Here is a 19,349-nt window from a genome sequence, read left to right on the forward strand (position 1 = left end):
TTCTTCAGTTCTACTGCCTGTTTAACCTGCTTTGATCACTGTCTATTCTGCTGCTAAACCAGACCACTCAATTTTTTAAAAATATCGGTGATATTTCCCAGATCTGCTTGCACTTTGCTCGTGTTGAAATCATTTTCATCGTCCTTGGAGCCTATCACACACACTTATTTTACATCCCATAGGACAATTCTAATTTGACTGTTTTTTTCCGTTTTCTTTCTGCTGGTTCTCCCTCGAGGTGCTTGCTTCCTGTGTTTAGTGATTTTCAACTGTGAGCTACTCACGGAACTCCGGGCTGCTTCACCGGTGGGAACCTCTGAGGCCTGGGGAGAAGGTGGGTTTCTCCAGAAAAAGGCGTCTTTGCCTCTGTCAGGCACTGGGGTCTACCAGTTTGCAGCACTTGACACTAAAGCTTGGCTGAAGGATTTGTGGGTGACGCAGGTAGGCGGAAATCAGGCTGAAAACCAGTATGCACGCTGCTCTGTGCCAAGGTTCAAAACAGGTAACTTTGCTTATATCTCCTAAGGGTTTATTTCCAAATCACGCTCATTCTGAAATGTGGTCTCTGGAGCCTCTCCTTGGAAAAGCTTTGTCTTCTGTCCCCAGAGGCTGCAGGGCCCCCCAAACCAATACTGGGTTCGCGCAGTTCAGGGAATGCCCTCTAAGCAAGATCTGGCTACAGCACTCGGCGCATCTCCCGGTGCCAGGCTCCGCTTAGCTCATGGCCCGTCCTTACTTTTGGCTCATGAACACTGACGAATATTTCCTCTCCTCTCTTATTCAATATTGACAGCTGGATTTCAAAAAGAGCATCAGGAATCTAGTGCACATGTTGCCATAAATAAAAGTCTTACCTTTCCCCGCACTAGGCTGAATGATCTTTGGTTGATTTATTTTATTTTATTATTATTTTAATCCTCACCTGAGGATATTTTTTTCCATTGATTTTTCGAGTGGAAGGGGGAGTGGGGGGAGAGAGACACATCGATTGGCTGCCTCCCACAGGAGTCCAAACTGCAGAGCTGGGGAACCCTGCAACCCAGAGACATGCCCTTGACCGGAATCGAACCCAGGACCTTTCAGTCTGCAGGCTGACACTCTATCCGCTGAGCCAAACCAGGCAAAGCTCGGCTGTTAAAATTACAAAGTGACTCATGTCATCCACCTGCCTCCCCCCATCAATTACAATACGATCTGAACCTCTCCCTCTCTCCTGTTCACCACACTCCTTCCAAACACACTCTCTCGATTCCATGAAAGCAGAAAGCTCACGCCAACCTCAGGGCCTTTGCACCTGTTGCTCCTTTTGCCTGGGACTCTTCCTCCAACGCTTTTGAAGATTACGTTCTTATCATTCAGTGTCAAATTACATCACCTCCTTAGAGAGGCCCTCCCTGAGAATCTAATGTAAGTGGCCTCGCCCACGACCTCCAGGACCCCCACCACCCTATTGCGTTTTCCTCTGAGTATCAGTCACGGTCTGAACTCACCTCATGTTTTGTGTGTGTGTGTGTTCTCTGGCTCTCCCACTACGCGTAAGCTCCGCAAGGGTGGGCACCAGTCCTTGCTGCTCGCCTCTGCCTCCCCCGTGCCCGTAACAGTGCCACAGCCAACAATTCCTCCTCACTTAGGCCTCAGCCTCATGCCACTTCCTCTGGGAAGCTCTCCCTGATTCCCTCCGGCTAGGTAGGCTGACCCCTACTCAATGCTCTTAGGGGTTCCTATCCCCCACAGCATGGTTTTGAGAGGAATTAAATGCTTCATCCTGCAATTATTCAATCGATGTTTATCTCTCCACTCTGGACTGTGAATGCTGGGAGGACACTGACCATGCCCACTCCTGGTCATGTCTACATCCCCAGCAATCAGCATGATGCCTTGCACACAGTAGATGCCAATAGACACTTGTTGAATGAATGAATGGAGATGTACAATTTCTGGAGGGCTGTCACCAACATAACTGGAGGTTATCACCTCTTCTACACTAGATGTCAAAGGTCAGTTCAACCGACAGACAACGCACTGGCTGTGCTGGGGGGCTGCCTCACACTGCCATCAGCTGCTTAGTGAGATGAGGAGACACATCACAGGGCTGCCACAGAACCCCTGGGGTTCCAAGCTCAGCGTGGGCTCCACATCCTGGCTGGGCCTGTCTCCCCCACTGCACCCCCTCCACAGGTCTCCAGTGACTCACCCGGCCACCAGGATGCGAGGGATGTCAGCGGCGAAGGCCTCACCCATCTCGCGGCTGCCCACATTGGCGATGCAGTGCAGGGCCAGACACATGAAGGTGGGGTTGCGGCTGGCCAGGTCATTCTTGATGGCGTTGTTGATGAGCCGGATCAGCTCAGAGTTCGAGTTCACCAGCACCGAGATGAACAGGTAACCCTGGATGGGGAGGGAGGTGGGGGCAGGGCAGCCTGTGGTTAATTGGCCCTAGGCCCCAACTCTCATACCCTAGTCCAATGGTTCTCAACCTTCCTAATGCCACGACCCTTTAATACAGTTCTTCATGTTGTGGTGGCCCCCAACCAGAAAATTATTTTCGTTGCTACTTCATAACTGTAATGTTGCTACTGTTATGAATCATAATGTAAATATCTGATATGCAGGATGTATTTTCAGGGGTCGCGACCCACAGGTGGAGAACCGCTGCCCTAGAGTCTATATACTTCCAGGCCCCTCCTCCCTCAGACCCAGGAGTCCAGGCCCCCAGCCCCTCCTCCCTCAGACCCAGGAGTCCAGGCCCCCAGCCCCTTCTCCCTCAGACCCAGGAGTCCAGGCCCCCAGCCCGTCCTCCCCAGACCCAGGAGTCCAGGCCCCCAGCCCCTCCTCCCTCAGACCCAGGGGTCCAGGCCCCCAGCCCGTTCTCCCCAGACCCAGGGGTCCAGGCCCCCAGCCCCTCCTCCCTCAGACCCAGGGGTCCAGGCCCCCAGCCCCTCCTCCCCAGACTCACTATCTGCTTCTCTGTGTACTTGTTGGAGCTAAGCAGGTTCACGGCTTCCATATGCCCGAAGTCAATGTCATGGCCAAGCAGGAAGATGAAGAGCAGTTTACAGACATACTTTTTCTTACTGTAGCCATCCAAAGCTTTGTCCCCTGGGGCCAGAGGAAGGAGGAAAGGGGGAGGCAAAAATGAGGAAGGAACACACGTGCCAAGTCCCAGGAGTCCCAGCCCCCTCCTCTCTCAGACCCAGGAGTCCAGACCCCCACCTACCTTTGAACTTGGAGCGGATATTGGCCAGTTCCTTGTTGATTCTCTTAATCTCCGCCTCCTTGCTCTTACCTGGGGAGGGAAGGCAGGGCTGGGGGTGAGGGTCCTGGAGCGGAGCCACCTGCCCCACTTTCCTTGGCAAGGGCCCTCGAAGCTAGAGGGCAAACTCTCCATGGGGCCTCGGGCCCTGGGGCGGAGGACAGGCCTGGGTCCCATCTCCAGCTGGAAGCTTCAGGGAAGTGATCACTAAGGCTCATTGGTCTCTCCAACGCAGAGCAGGCGCCCGGCGCACACTTCAGGGCCACCCCTGACTCCCTCCTCTCACAGCGGCCCCTGACTATACTCTTCCTGAGAGCTGTCCCCACCCACGGCTCTGCTTACCCCTGCACAGCCTGGCAAAAAGCCAGGTTAATTGGCCCTAGGCCCCAACATGAATAAAGGAGTTCAATTCCTGGTCAGGGCACGTGCCCGGGTTGCTAAAGGAATGAATGAATGAATGAATGAATGAATGAATGAATGAATGAATGAATGAATGGCTTGCCTGGCTTCTAGCTGTCCCCCAGGATCCTCACTCCTACACATCCCCACTCAGCGTCTCCTGAAAACCTGGTCCTCCCCCAGCTTCCCAATTCAACGAAGGTCCCACTGCGACCCAGTCAGCAGGCCAAGGCCAGACCCCTGGGTGCTGAGTGCTCCCTGCAGCCATTAGCCAGGTGACTCGCGCGCACCTGGGGCGTAGCTGTTCCAAACTGAGGCGGCTGTAAGCGGCAGGGCCACACCAGATTTAGAAGACAGTGGGGGCGGGGGCAGCAAACTATCTCATAAAATTTTTAAAAGCCGAAACCGGTTTGGCTCAGTGGATAGAGCGTCGGCCTGCGGACTGAAGGGTCCCAGGTTCGATTCCGGTCAAGGGCATGTACCTGGGTTGTGGGCACTTCCCCAGTGGGGGATGTGCAGGAGGCAGCTGATCGATGTTTCTCTCTCATCGATGTTTCTAGCTCTCTATCTCTCTCTCTTCCTCTCTGTAAAAAATCAATAAAATATATCTAAAAAAAAAAAAAAAAAATTTTAAAAGACTGATTCCATGTTGAAGTGACAATATTTGGGGTATATTGGGTATCATGAATATACTGTTAAAATGAATTTTCCCTTTTTTATGTTTGTATTGATTTCAGAGAGGAAAGGAGAGGGAGAGACAGAAACATCAATCAATGATGAGAGAGACTCACTGATCAGCTGCCTCCTGCACGCCCCACTGGGGATCAAGCCAGCAACCCGGGCACGTGCCCTGACCAGGAATTGAACTCTGACCTCCTGGTTCATAGGTCGATGCTCAACCAATGAGCTACACCGGCCAGGCTCTTTCTACCTTTTTTTTTAAGTGGCCACTGGGAGAAGGTGTAACCGCCACAGGTGTGGCTCAGCACTGTCCCGGGGCCCCCCTGGGCTCCCACACAGCCCGGTCACCTCCTGGGGTACATGTCATGGGTGTCTGGGTCCACCTGTCCCCCAGACCCGACCAGAAGCTGGTTGAAAACAGGATCAGCATCTGCCACTTTGGGTAGCAACCCCATGTTCCAGGGGCTCCCTGAGTGCCTGAGCTCAGAAAAGGCATGAAGATGTGAATAAGGGCCCTATGAGGTGTGGGGTGACCCCTCCCTGCCTGAGGAAGGAGCGGAGGGCCCGCAGGTGAGGGTGGGAGGTCTCTGGGACGCGGGAGGTACAGGGCCAGCCCTTCAATGATGAGTCTGAATTGGCCTTTGTGGCCCCAGAGGCCATCCGATCCTTCATTTATTAATTACACGTTTCCTGAGGCCCTGGGGGCCGGGCCTGCGTGGGGCTACACTGGGCACCCAGGACCCCGTTGGACCCGGTACTTTGGATCCATTTCAGGGACCCCTGGCCTGGTGGGCGCAGGCAGGGGGCTTCCTCCCCACTCCCGGGTGAGATGTGCAGGGATGGAGGCTGCGGGCAGCGCCAGGCCTTGGCGGAGGTGAGGACATCTGAGGAAGGCTGTGAAAGATGAGGAGGGTTCAGGAGCAGTTCACCAGCCAGGGCGCCCAGAACTCCGCCCGGAGTACCTGCTCAGGGTGGCCGGGAGGCTAGGACAGCGCCTCCCTCTGGGGGCAGGGTGGGGCAGTGACCACCAAGGGCCCACGCCAGCCCCTCAAAGTTACTTCGCATGCTGTGCTAGTCCTACCCTGAGAATGGCCGCACCTGCTTCCCATGCTGCTTTAAAACTATTCTGTAGGGACTAGGAGAAACAATCTCTCATAAATGGATCACATATCACCAAGGAGCTGAGTAAACTTGACCACAGATAGACGGATGTCTGCACGGCAATTAAATTCTCGAGGCTAGCGACCTCTCTGGCCTTCACTTACACCTCTATTAAAAGCTCCGAGAAGCACGCAAAACGAACCTATGGTGTTGCATGGCCCAGCGGTGGCCATCCCTGGGAGCAGAGAGGGCTGGGAGGGTGCGGGGAGCCAGGCTGGGATGCGGGTTCCGCACCTGGGGGCCGGTTACGTGGCTGTGTTCAATCAGGGAAAATTCGCCAAGCTGGTCACTTATGATCTGTGGGCCTTTTCGGGAGATCTATTTCCATACATGTACATGTGTATACAAAATACTTACATATTAAAATTACATGTAAAATACTTTTGTAGGAATGTATTCAATGATACCGAAGGCAACATCAAACAGACATGGATACCTTAAAGACCGTGTAAAGAATATGCCTGTGTGTGTGTGTGTTTTCTTTAGTCTTTAAAGTACCCACAGCTCTTTGGTACTGCTTTCCGCATAATATATACTTTACTAAAAAGAATTCACAGAGGAGCCCTGGCTGGTTTGGCTCAGCGGATAGAGCATCGGCCTGCGGACTCAAGGGTCCCAGGTTCGATTCTGGTCAAGGGCATGTACCTGGGTTGCGGGCACATCCCCAGCGGGGGGCGTGCAAGAGGCAGCTGAATCGATGTTCCTTTCTCATTGATGTTTCTGACTCGCTATCCCTCTCCCTCTCCCTTCCTCTCTGTAAAAATATCAATAAAATATATTTAATAAAAAAAAAAAAAAGAAGAATTCACAGAGGAAACAGAGCATCGGGTCTCTAAGGAGCAGGGGCTGCAGCCCTGGAGGGAGAGCATCAGCCATGTGCGCAGCCTCTGCAAAGGTCAGAGGCAAGAAACAGCCCGGTGCCCAGAGACAGCGCATGAGTGCGGCTAAGGGGGTGCCCCCTGGGTAAAGGGGCTGCAGGCAGGGGTGACAGAATGGGCTAATGGAAGCAAAGACTTTCTAACATCCAGGACCAGTCAGCGACAAGGGATGAGCTCACCATCACAGGACGCATGCAAGCATTTAAAAGGGTTTCCCTGCCCTGGCCGGTTTGGCTCAGTGGATAGAGCGTCGGCCTGCGGATTGAAGGGTCCCAGGTTCAATTCCGGTCGAGGGCATGCACCTTGATTGCAGGCACATCCCCAGTCGGGGGTATGCAGGAGGCAGCTGGTCAATGTTTCTCTCTCATCAATGTTTCTAACTCTATCCCTCTCCCTTCCTCTCTGTAAAAAAAAAAAATCAATAAAATACATTTAAAAAATAAATAAAAAGAAAAGGTTTTCCTTTATCTTCAAACATTTCCTGGGTGAGGCTCAGAGATAAGCGACAGCAGCCCTGTGCTTAGAGACCCCGGATGCAAAGGAGGCTGACGGGCAATTCTGAGGACTGTGACACAGGCCAGCACAACGGGGCTGGGCGGCTGGCAGCTGCTCCTGGGATTTGAGGATCAAAAGATGAGGCAAGCCCTGGCCAGTGTAGCTCAGTGGTAGTGTCAGCTCATGTACTAGGGTCTCAGATTTGAATCCCCGTCAAAGACAAGTACCTGGGCTGCAGATTTGCTCCCCGCCCCCAGTCAGGGCGCTTGTGGGGTGCAACCAATTGATGTGTGTCTCACATCAATGTTTCTCTCTCTCTCCTTCTCCCTCCCTTTCACTCTCTCTAAAAATCAATGGGAAAAATATCCTCCGGTGAGGATCAACAAAAGATGAGGCTAAAATGGACCAGGTAGAAATAGGGCAAGTGTGCTCTGGGCAGGAGGACCGGCCTGTGCAAGGGCCTGTAGACTAGCACAGAGGGCGCGGCCAGACCAGCTGGCCCCTCCTGGGTGTTCTGAGGGGACGGGGGGCAATGGGGGGGTGCGGGTCCCTCTTCCGCCTGCGGCGATGGCTGTAAGGGACATGGGGGTGGGAAAAGACCACCCTCTTGCCACAGACCAGAGCGGGAAACTGCTGACTGTGCTGAGGATATGCCCTACTTGAGGCTCTGGTTACGGGAGATAAAGCCGGTGAGGGTTTAAGCCGAAAAGGCCCAGGGGCGGGTCTCTCGCTGCCACCAAAAGCATCCTAACAGCCCTGACTCTACGCTGGAGGGAACCAAAGCACTTTCACTGAGGTCACCGTCCCTGTCACTGCAAGCGTCCACAGCGGCTGGACAACTACTGTTCACGAGGTAACAATGTTCCATCCATACAATCCTGCCCTCATGGGTCTCCCACACAAGTCCAAGCAGCGCTGGGTCCTCAGAGAGGATTCTGGGAAATGACGCTTCCTGACTCTGGACCACCATCCGGCTCAGAGCATGCTGGCCCTGCGCTGTCCAACGCGGGAGCCACGGGCCACATGTGCTGGAAATACGCCAGTGTGGCTGAGGGATTGAATTCCTAATCTTATTTACTCTTAAGAAATGTAAATTGAAAAACCGATCCTCAATTCAGTTACTGAGAAAGTATGTTTGGAACTTGAGTACCCCATGAATCTGTTTTATGAACTTTTATTTAAAAAAATGGTTTTATTGATTTCAGGGAGAGGGAGAGATAGAATCATCAATGATCAGAGAGAAGCACTGATCAGCTGCCACCTGCACACCCCCTACTCTGGTGGTCCAGAGTCAGGAAGCGTCATTTCCCAGAATCCTCTCTGAGGACCCAGCGCTGCTTGGACTTGTGTGGGAGACCCATGAGGGCAGGATTGTATGGATGGAACATTGTTACCTCGTGAACAGTAGTTGTCCAGAAATGGAGCCTGCAACCCGGGCTTGTGCCCTGACCGGGATTTGAACTGTGACCTCCTGGTTCATAGGTCAACCTCTGAGCCACACCAGCCGGGCTACATTTTATGAATTCTTAGTCAAGAGCAAGTGTTTCCACTGAAAATGCAGCCTTTGAATTGAGAAAGGAGCATGAACTGTCTCATTAACCATTTAAAAACTATCGATTGCACATTCACATAATGTCTTGCACACACTGGGAGAAATAAAATGTATAAAAATTCATTTCACTGGTTTGTTTTACTGGGTTAGACTGCGCTCATGTGATCACAGTCATCACCATCCCTTAGGGAGAAAAAATTCTCCTTGAGCAACCAAGTCACACCCTGTCGGTCCCCAGCTGGAAGGCAGCTGCGGGCCCTGCCTGAGCTGCCACCTAACATTAGGGTGCACATGCCTAACATTAGGGTGCACATGCCGATCTGCGAACCCTCAACAGATCACATCAGGTCCCCCACGGCAGGGAGGTGTGGCTGCTCCACTCCTGGGGGGTCCACAGGGTGGGGAGCAGTCCTGGCACGGGGGAGGTGCTGAATTTGACAGTGTGTGTATGGGGGGGGGGGGGTGGAAGGGGATGGTATGCTAACGCTGGAGAACCACCAAACTAGGACTCATTCTTTCTGTTCTCTGCACAGTGGCCAGAGGGAGTCTGTAAAAATCTGAGTCCAATCCTGTCCTTTCTCCACTCCAAATCTCTCCTGGCTACAATTGTCCTCAGAGTAAAAGCTAAGTCCAGACTATGGCCCCCAGGCCCCGCACACCCACTTCTGACCAATCTCCCACCCTGTCCCCCAGCCTCCTCTAGCTTCACGTCAAGCACAGTCCTGCCTCAGGGCCTTGGCACAAGCTGTTCCCTCTGCCCAGAATGCCCTCCTCCACTTCTATGCCGGCCCAATTCACCCACTACATTTGATTCTTTGCTCCAAACATCACCTTTTCAGCCAGAGGCTCTCTGACCAGACAATACAAGAGCACCATCCCTAAGCTTGTTCCCACACCCCCCTTCCCTGCTCCGTTTCCCTCCAGCACCCATGCCACCTGTGTGGACACCTGGATACTATATAATTACTTGTGTATTGGTCCATCTCCCCCCTAGAATGGGAACTCCACCGAGAGGGGCTTTAGTTCCCTGCTGTGGTCCCATCACCAAGAACAGTGTCTGGCACTCAATCAGTGCTCAGTAAAGGTCAGTTCATTTGTTCATTCATTCATTCATTCAGTCAGTCAGTCAGTCAATGGGCAAATATCTCCTGAGGACTCCGGTGGGCCAGCTCCTGCAGTGGGCAGACTGGATCCAGAGGAGGATCGGACCAGGGCCCGTGCTCAGGGGCTGGGGGAGATGTCACAGGCCGAATGGGCCACAATGTGGAGTGGGATGCGCCCTAATGGGTTGCTCAGCACCCTTCCCCCCATTCACTCCCTCAAAAGCTCGCCTCAGGGTTGGAGGGACGGGAGAGGTGGCAGCCCAGCCCCAGCCCCGGGAGCTCCAGGCAGATAAGTCCCCCCTCTCCTCCCGCTGTCAGGCCAGGACCACACCCTCAGGCTGCACCCAGCTTCAACCTCTCTTATCTGCAGAATTTGCCCTTCCTGGCCCTCCGCTGAACCTGCCCTTCATCTCCCTCTAGATCTCCTCTCTGAACTCCACTGTGCTCTTCAGACCTTCCCGTGATGTCTCTGCCTCCTCGCCCTCCTCACCTGCTCATTGCTGAGCAGTACTTCTTCCCTCGTCCCTTCTCTTCCCTCCCTCCTGCTTGAAACCCTCCAGTGCTCCCAGGACAAGCTCTCTGCCCCACTCCCCAGGTCGTAGGCTTAACTGAGTCTCGACTGGGACCCAGGACCTTTGCACTTGCTGGCCCTATGCCTCCCCAGTTCTCCACTTCCCTGGGCCCGCCTAACTGCTGCACAGTCTGAGCAAGATATCAGCTCCATTCCCTCAACTTTGAGGCCCTCTCCCTCACGGGACCTAGGACAGGTACAATATTTTTCCGCTTAAAAAACTGAGGTAGCCCTAACCTGTTTGGCTCGGTGGATAGAGCGTCGGCCTGCGGACTGAAGGGTCCTGGGTTCGATTCCGGTCAAGGGCATGTATCTTGGTTGCGGGCACATCCCCAGTAGGGGGTGTGCGGGAGGCAGCTGATCGATGTTTCTCTCTCATCGATGTTTCTAACTCTATCTCTCTCCCTTCCTCTCTGTAAAAAATCATTAAAATATTTTTTAAAAAATAAAAAATTGAGGCATAGCCCTGGCCAGGTGGCTCGGGTAGTTGGAGCACTGTTCTGGACACCAAAAGGTTGAGGAATCAATCCCTGGTCAGGACGAATACAAGAGGCATGGATTGATGTTTCTCTCTCTCTCCCTTCCTCCCTCTCTAAAAATCAACTTTAAAAGAAGAAACATGGCCGAGGCTGGTTTGGCTCAGCGGATAGAGCGTCGGCCTGCGGACTGAAGGGTCCCAGGTTCGATTCCGGTCAAGGGCATGTACCTGGGTTGTAGGCACATCCCCAGTAGGAGATGTGCAGGAGGCAGCTGATCGATGTTTCTCTCTCATCGATGTTTCTAGCTCTCTATCTCTCTCCCTTCCTCTCTGTAAAAAATCAATAAAATATATTTAAAAAAAAAAAAAAAACGAAGAAGAAACATGTATCCTCAGTTGTGGATTAAAAGGGAAAAAAGTGAAGATATAATCTAGAGGTCACCGCTTTATTTTGTTGTTGTTTTAATGTATTTTATTGATTTCAGAGAGGAAGGGAGAGAGAGAGAAACATCAATGATGAGAGAGAATCATTGATCGGCTGCCTCCTGCATGCCACCCACTGGGGATCAAGCCTGCAACCCAGGCATGTGCCCTTGACTGGACTTGAACTTTGGGCCCCTCAGACCGCAGGCTGATGCTCTATCCACTGAACCAAGCCGACTAGGACCAGGTCACCACTTTTAAAGTGTGCAATTCAGTGGTCTTTCGCGTATCCACAATGTTGTGCAACCATCAGCACCATCTAATTCCAGAACGTTTTCCTCACCCCAAAAGGAAATCCTGTGCTCATTAGCAGTCGCTCCACATTCCACGATCCTCAGCCCCAGGCAACCACTAATCTGCTTTCTGTCTCTATGGACTTGCCGGTTCTGGACATGTCAGTTACATGGGAGCCTACACTTTTGTGTATATGGCTTCTTTCACTTAGAAGGTGCACCCATGTTGTAGCATCTATCAGTACGTCATCCTTTTTAATGGCTAAATAATATTCCACTGCATGGGCGGGACATCTGTTTATCATCTGTCCATGGACATTTGGGTTGCTTATTTCCACTTTTTGGCAATTGTGGAAACATCAGCCATAAACATCTGTATACAACTTATTTGTGTGTGTGACAAGAACAGCTGCATTTTGGGGGCAGTACCTGTCTCCTTAACAGGGGCACAGACAAGTCTGTCCTATTCACCAATGTCCCCAGCACCCATGATAAGGCTTGAAACACACCAGCCACTCAACACATACTTGAGAAAAGGAAGGACAAGAGGAAGCCCCAAAGCATTTGGTGAAATCACCTCCAGTGCCCCCAAGTTCGACCTCCCCTTTGTCCTCTGGCTTCCCTCTCAGGTCCTGCAGTGACACTGGCCTGGTTTCTCTTTCCTGCTCCACCACCATGATTCATTCAATCCCTTTGCAAATCCTTCACAATTGATCCCAGACCTAACTATCTCCCCACATTTCCTTCTCACCCCAGTCAAGCCAACACCATCTCACACCTGGATGCCTGCAACAGCCCCCTAATTATTTCCCTGCTTCCACGCACACCTCCTCCAGTCTGTGCTCTTCACGGAGGCCACAGGAATGACTTTAAAACATCAATAGGCCCGGCCGACGTGGCTCAGTGGTTGAGCGTCGACCTATGACCCAGGAGGTCACGGTTGATTCCTGGTCTGGGCACATGCCTGGGTTGCGGGCTCGATCCCCAGTGTGGGGCGTGCAGGAGGCAGCTGATCAATGATTCTCTCTCATCACTGATGTTTCTATCTCTCCCTTCCTCTCTGAAATCAATAAAACTATATCTTTTTAAAAGGAATTCTTATAAATAAAATATCCATCAGCTCATGTCCCTCCTGTGCTCAAAACCTGCCGCCGCTTTCGTTTCACTCAGAGAAAGGCCAAAGGTATCACTGACCCACAAAGCCCTACACATTCCGTCCCCTCTCTGCCCTCAGCTCCCACCCTCCGCTCCAGCCACACAGGCCCCCGCACTCTGAAGTGAACACACACTGAGCGTGCGCAGCCTCAGGACCTTCGAATGCACGGCTGCCTTGCCTAGACCCCTCTTTCCTCCAAAACCACAGAGCTCACTCCCTCACCTCACTCAGTCTCCACTCAGATGTCTGCAGGGAGCCATCTCGGGGAGGCCTGCACCGAGCTCCCTGTCCTCCTGCTCCCCCCTTCCTTATATTTCTTCACAGTGTGACATTGTGTCACTTATTGCCAGTTATCTGTGTTTATTTTCTATCTCCCTCCTGCCATGGTGCCCCCGAAGGCAGGGGTTTTTGCTCATGCTGTAGCCCCAGTCCCTGGAACAGTCTGGCACACCAGGGGTCTAAAGTACTTGTCAACTGAATGAATGAACCTTCAAAGGTAAGATGCTGTTATGCTGGGGTTTGCAGACAAGAAAACGGAGCATCGGGGCGGTTAAGTGACTTGCCAAGGGTCACATGGCTAGCAGGTATCAGAGGCAATGCAGGCACACTTGCTTCTTTTTTTCTTTTTTTAAAATATATTTCTTTATTGATTTCAGAGAGGAAGGGAGAAGGAGAGAGAGACAGAAACATCAATGATGAGAGAAAATCATTGATCAGCCGCCTCCTGCATACCCCGTACTGGGGTTCGAGCCCGCAACCCAGGCATGTGCCATTGGCCGGAATCGAACCTGGGACCCTTCAGTCCGCAGGCGGACGCTCTATCCACTGAGCCAAGCCGGCTAGGGCAAGGCACACCTGCTTCTAACAGCTGGCCCCCCACGGAGTTCACAAACCCCTCATAGCTCCACCCCTTTTCATAACAACCACAACATCTCTCCTCCACCTGATGCCAACAGTTCCCACCCCTCCTTTTCACCAGCTCTAACGCATCCTAGACCTTTCCATTACCTACTAAACCCTAAGCCAATCCCTGGGCACCTAAGAGGGGCCACTGCTCCAGACCCAGCAAAACAAGAACAATAGCCAAAGATCTGTCTCGTGCCTGGAATGCGGGAAAGGCCCCGTCTACATACATCATCACAACACCCTCATCAGCAAAGTGGGGACAGCCTTATCCCTCCTGGCAGATAAGGAAACAGAAGTGAGGTCCCTCATTCAAGGTCACCCGGCTGGGCGGTGACAGCCCTCGAACCCAGGTCTGGCCGGCCCCAAGGCCACGCGCATAGAGTCCGGGAAGCTCCTGACAGCTCCCAGCACCAACACCTGCTGCGAGGAGTTGGGAGCTGACTTGGCACCAGGCCTCCCATCACCTCGACAGTCCTTCCTGCTGGCGCTGGCTGTCCCCATATTGCCGTGGTCAGGCTCCAGATTCCAGACTGTCCGCCTCCCTGGACCCCGAGCCCAGGCTTTCCCCCACCCCCAACCCCGACCCCCAGCTCTTCAGACCTCTTCCCCACAAACCCCTAAGGCCCCCTGGCTCTCTCCCCTTTCTGGAACATCCCCTGGGCCCGCACCTGACGGTGTCCTCTCCTTCCCAGGCCCACAGCTCCCTGTCGCCGGTCCTCCCAAGCCTCTCCACGGGCAATGTCTCCCCTGGGTGCCCTCTGAGCCCCTCCTTTCGCCTCAGTCACCCTCCAAGCCCCTTCTCCACTGCCCTCCATCCTCCTGAGCAAGCCTCCATCCTGGAGCCCCTCGACCCTGCCCCAGGGTCCCGCCACAGTCCTCCCCCTTCCCATCTCTCCTCCCCAGGCCCCTAGGACTCTCTGTCCCTCCCGGGCGCTCTCTGTGCCCTGGCCAAGAGCCCCGTGACCTATCTAGCCCCCTCCCTCTATGACACCCTCTCACCCAGGCCCTCGAGCACGGCCCCATTGGGCTTCCAGGGTTTTATGTCCTCCCAGTCCCTTCTGGCCTCCCCCTCCCCAACTCCCCCGACCCCGACCCGATCGCTCCACGGGGTACCCCCGACACACACCCATGCACCGCCTTCCCTTTCTATCTGCATCAGGGATCCCAGTCTAATAGGACCCCCAGCCCATCATTCCCGGGGACACCGCTATGCCCCCATCCTCGGAACCTTACTAACCTCCTCACCTTTAAGACCCTCTCGGGCGTCTCTTAACCACTCCGTGTAGGCACCTCAAGAGGCACCCTAAGCCCCTTCACTCCCCCACCTCGAAGTTCCCCCGGGGCCCTATCTACCCTCTCCCTCCACGACCGCCATGGTTTTCTACCCCCCAGGCAAGGTAACCCCCAACCCCTCAATTCATCGCTCCCCGCCTCCAGGGTCCCCCGGCCGCACGCTCACAGTTCCGGATGTCGGAGATGAACACCGCGAGCCCCCGCATCCCATCGCCCTTGGATACGGCCGGCATGATGGCGGTGGTGTCGGCTCCAGGCCTGGCCCGGCTGGGCACGGCGCAGCGGGGGCAAGCAGGCGGGGACCGGGAGGAAAAGGACCCCAGGCAACGCCAACGAGCGGAGCCGGCCGCCGCGGGGGGGAGGACGGGCTGGCGGGCGGGCGGGCGGGCTGGAAGGCCGCAGCACCGCCCCCAGCCCCTCCCCTCTCCTCGGCCGCCTGAGGTTTCACCGCCCATTGGCTCACGTTACTGCCGCTCACACGCGGGCTCTCCCTCGCTCCCTCGCTCATTGGCCTCAGGACAAAGGCACGCCGCTGCGATTGGTCCTGCGCCCCGCTATTTCCGTTTGGGAGGAGGCGTTGCCCAAGAGACGGGCGGAGTTCGATTACGTACGGTGGGCCCGCCCCCTCCGCGCGGCCGGGTCCGGCAGTGATTGGATCAGGGCGCTCTCCCGTAAGCGAGGGATTGACGTGAAGGAAGGCGGGGGGAGCGGGCTCGAGGAGGTGAGACTTGCGTCGGCTGAGGCCAATGGGCGAGGAGCTCGCCCCCGCAGGCATCGCGGATTCGCCGTGTCCGTCCTAGTCCCGCCCCCGAGTGGGCGGTTATATGGGCGGGAGGAGGGCGATGAAAGGTGGCTAAGGGAGGGTGTCACTCGGCTGGGCTGGGATAGGTGGAGCGCCGCCTGCAATTCCCTGCCGCAGAGAAGGATGTGGGAGGGACGAGAAAGCGTGAGGTGTTCACTGCGCAAGCGTCTGTCTGTTCCCCTTTCTCCCTAATCTCCTCCACCCACGACTCCTTCAGTCTTCTTCCAAGAAGAGGTCCCTGTCCCCGCCTCCTCCCCTGTCTGGCGGCTGAGAAGTCCCCACGTAACTTCGTGAGACGGAGAGTCCCAGGGCCGAGGAAGCAGCCAATTCATATCCAGCGGTTCTCAACCTGCTGGCCCTTTAAAACAGTTCCTCATGTTTTTACCCCCAGCCATAAAATTATTTTCGTTGCTACTTCATCACTGTCATGTTGCTACTGTGATGAATCGTCATGTCAATATCTGATCTGCAGGATGGTCTTAGGCGACCCCCGTGAAAGGGTGGTTCGACCGCCAAAGGGGTCGCGACCCACAGGTTGAGAACCGCTGCATTAAGCAGAGGCGAAAACTAAGGTCCAGAGAGGTTAACTGTCTTGCCCAAGGTCACACAGCCAGGAAGGGTCAGCCAGATTTACAGTACGTTTTGGCTTTTCATCACTTCTCAATATACAATGCTTATTTCTTATTTTTATTTTTTTGTTTTGCAAATCATAACGCCATTACACAGATAGCAAGTCAAAATTGTGAGTCTCCTCTTCCTCCTCCAGCCTTGGAGCTCCTCAGCATGAATGGGACCTGAGCCCTCACTGGTCTGGCTCAGCGGATAGAGCGTCCGGCCTGCAGACTGAAGGGTCCCAGGTTCGATTCCGGTCAAGGGCATGTACCTTGGTTGTGGGCACATCCCCAGTGGGGAGTGTGCAGGAGGCAGCTGATCGATGTCTCATCGATGTTTCTAACTCTCTATCCCTCTCCCTTCCTCTCTGTAAAAAATCAATAAAAATATATTTGAAAAAAAAAAAAAAAAAAAAGAGTGAGACCTGGTACTGAACAACGCTGGTTAAAAGGAAGTAATAGGGGGGTCCGTTGTGTTGAGTCCCCGGGACCCCCTTTGGGGAAGGCAAGGCCTCCGGAACTGGACCGCCCCGGGGCCATTGAGAAATTTGGGGCAAAGGGTACGGGAAGAGTCCACGTCTGTCACCACAGGATGTAAACCCCACCCACCATCCTTTTCTAATCTCCAAAGCCTGGTATTCTTGGAATGAGGCTTTGGGGGAGTGTCCTCGTTCCTGGGAACGTCCAATTATGGGTTCTAGGAAGACGGACGTGGCTCAGCTGCTTTAGTAACCAAGAGAGATCATTCCTAATAATGGTTGGCGGGAGACCCGCCCCATTAAAAACAGTAACAACAACGAGAGTTATTAGGACCTCGAGTTGGAAAGAGTCCTTTTTTTTCTTATTTTTATTTTTATTTTTTTAATCCTCACTGGAAGATATTTTCCCCATTGATCTTTAGAGAGAGAGCGGGAGGGAGGGAGGAAAACACCGAGAGAGACATTGAACCGGGGCCAGGGATGGAACCAAGGAAATGACCCTTCAGTCTGCGGGGCCCACTCTCTAACCACTGAGCTAACCAGCCAGGGTAGGAAAAGAGTCCTTTTTATGAAAGATACAGTAAGCATCTCAAGAACGGGAGGAGTCCATTCCTGACACGGGAGAAAGCACTTTCTCCCTGAGGACAGCACCATTTTTTTAAAAAAATTATAGATATTAGTAGTGGAGTTTGAGTTGTTTGCTTTATGGGGGACGTGAAAGGAGGCATCCAGATCCCAAGAACAGGAAAGGGGGGGAGCCACCCCTTCCCCGCCTCCTCTCTCCACCTGCCTCTCACCCACCTCTTCCCACCCTTTGCCCAGAGCCTCTGGGGTTTGGGGGTGGGTCGATGGGTCGATGGGGAAACTCGGTCCTCTCCCAACCCTGTCCAGGGCCCATGAAGTAGCCAAATTTAATTTGAAAGACAGGGCCTAAGGCAAAAGCGTTCTGAGGTCTACCCGGGAACCAGATTAAGGAGGCTTTCACCTGGAAGGCCTGGGACTGTGTGACCCTGTGTGGGGGCGGACATGGCGCCACCGGCAGGTGCGGGTGGGTGGACTTTACCCCAGTTGGATTCGAGCGGCGCCTGCTGAGAGAAATACAGTGGGAACCACAGATACCATTTCCCATTGATTCCAGCAACATTTTTAAAGAAGGTGACACCCTGGCCGGTGTGGCTCAGCTGGTTGAGCGACGCCCCACGCACCAGAAGGTCCCCGGGAGGGCACATGCCCCGTTACCTGTTGGCTCCCCAGTAGGGGGCATGCAGCAGGCAGCCCATCAGTGTGTATTACATGGATGTTTCTCTCTCTCTCTCCCTTCCTCTCTCTAAAAAAAAAAAAATCAAAAAAACATATGTTTCAGCCAGGCTAAAAACATATTTTTCTTGCCGAAACCGGTTTGGCTCAGTGGATAGAGCGTCGGCCTGCGGACTGAAAGGTCCCAGGTTCGATTCCGGTTCAGGGCATGTACCTGGGTTGCAGGCATATCCCCAGTGGGAGATGTGCAGGAGGCAGCTGATCGATGTTTCTCTCTCATCGATGTTTCTAACTCTCTATCTCTCTCCCTTCCTCTCTGTAAAAAATCAATAAAATATATTAAAAAAAAAAAACATATTTTTCTAAAGTAAAAGCAAAGGTGAGCCCTGGCTGGTGTGGCTCAATTGGCTGAGAAACGACCCATGAACCAGGAAGACGCCAGTTCGATTCCCAGTCAGGGCACATACAGGGGTTGGGAGCTCTATCCCCACTGGGGGGCATGCAGGAGGCAGCCAATGGACGTTTCTCCCTCATGAATGTTTCTATCTTTCTATCCCTCTCCCTTTCTCTCCCTCTAAAATCAGTAAAAACGTATTTTTTTAAATTATTTTTAAAAATACATTTCTATTGATTTCAGAGAGGAAGGGAGAGGACAAGAGAGAGAGAAACATCAATGATGAGAGGGAATCATTGCTCAGCTGCCTCCTGCACGTCCCCTACTGGGGATCGAGCCCACAACCCAGGCATGTGTCCTTGACCGGAATCAAACCCGGGACCCTGCAGTCCGCAGGCCGACCTCTATCCACTGAGCCAAAGCAGCTAGGGCACAAACATATTTTTTTAAGAAAAGAAAGAGAAGGTGAAATAAATGTTAATAACATTTTATTTAACCCAATGTGCCCAAATATGACCATTTCCACATATTTGGCATTCTTATTTTTCTGTCTTTAAAAGTCAGTGTTTTTTTTACTTATACCACATCTTAGTTGTTCGCCATATTGCAAGGGTTCAGTAGCCATGAGCCATTAAATCTGGCTGTGACAGCATAAAATTATAGGACTGGATTTGAGCAAGACCATTCTGGGGCTCAGGGGCTGGCCCATTGCTAAGTTTTAAGACCAGGAAATGAACAAGTCCACGTTTGGGGGTCTAAATGAGGTTTGGGCAAGTCCTTTCTGGGTGTAAGACAGAGCATTAAGAGGGGACCCCAGAAGCCCCTCACAGTGGTTCTCAACCTTCCTAATGCCGCGACCCTTTAATACAGTTCCTCATGTTGTGGTGACCCCCAATTTCATTGTGACAAATTGAACATAATGAAAGCATAGTGATTCATCACAAAAACAATATGTAATTATATATGTGTTTTCCGATGGTCTTCGGCGACCCCTGTGAAAGGGTCGTTCGACCTTCCCAAAGGGGTCGCGACCCACAGGTTGAGAACCGCTGTTCTAAGACTTTGACCTGAGCAGATCAACTCTTGATTTTCTCCAGAAAAAGAAAAAAAAAAAAATGGATTCACCCCATTTTCCCATGTTGGCAAACCTGCCCTCCATTAATC

The 19,349-nt window shown here is 53.1% G+C and overlaps 1 protein-coding gene across 3 annotated transcripts in view; it reads right to left on the bottom strand.

Annotated features, from left to right (window-relative positions):
* AP2A1 (adaptor related protein complex 2 subunit alpha 1) overlaps window positions 1–15,022 on the bottom strand; it is a 32,047-nt gene extending 17,025 nt beyond the window's left edge. For 2 of the 3 annotated variants that reach the window (XM_036307133.1, XM_036307131.1), the window contains exons 1-4: window positions 14,809–15,022; window positions 3,218–3,286; window positions 2,957–3,099; window positions 2,195–2,388 (exon numbers count right to left, since the gene is read on the bottom strand). In XM_036307133.1, the coding sequence (XP_036163026.1) occupies window positions 2,195–2,388; window positions 2,957–3,099; window positions 3,218–3,286; window positions 14,809–14,875 (473 nt within the window). In that variant the 5' untranslated portion in view covers window positions 14,876–15,022. Of the gene's footprint in view, window positions 1–2,194; window positions 2,389–2,956; window positions 3,100–3,217; window positions 3,287–5,636; window positions 5,683–14,808 lie in introns of those variants that run through there. The other variant, XM_036307132.1, reaches the window with a different exon arrangement.
* Between the last annotated feature and the right edge of the window lie 4,327 nt (window positions 15,023–19,349).

Source organism: Myotis myotis, unplaced genomic scaffold (assembly GCF_014108235.1).
Source record: "Myotis myotis isolate mMyoMyo1 unplaced genomic scaffold, mMyoMyo1.p scaffold_m19_p_45, whole genome shotgun sequence".
Classification (NCBI taxonomy): domain Eukaryota; kingdom Metazoa; phylum Chordata; class Mammalia; order Chiroptera; family Vespertilionidae; genus Myotis; species Myotis myotis.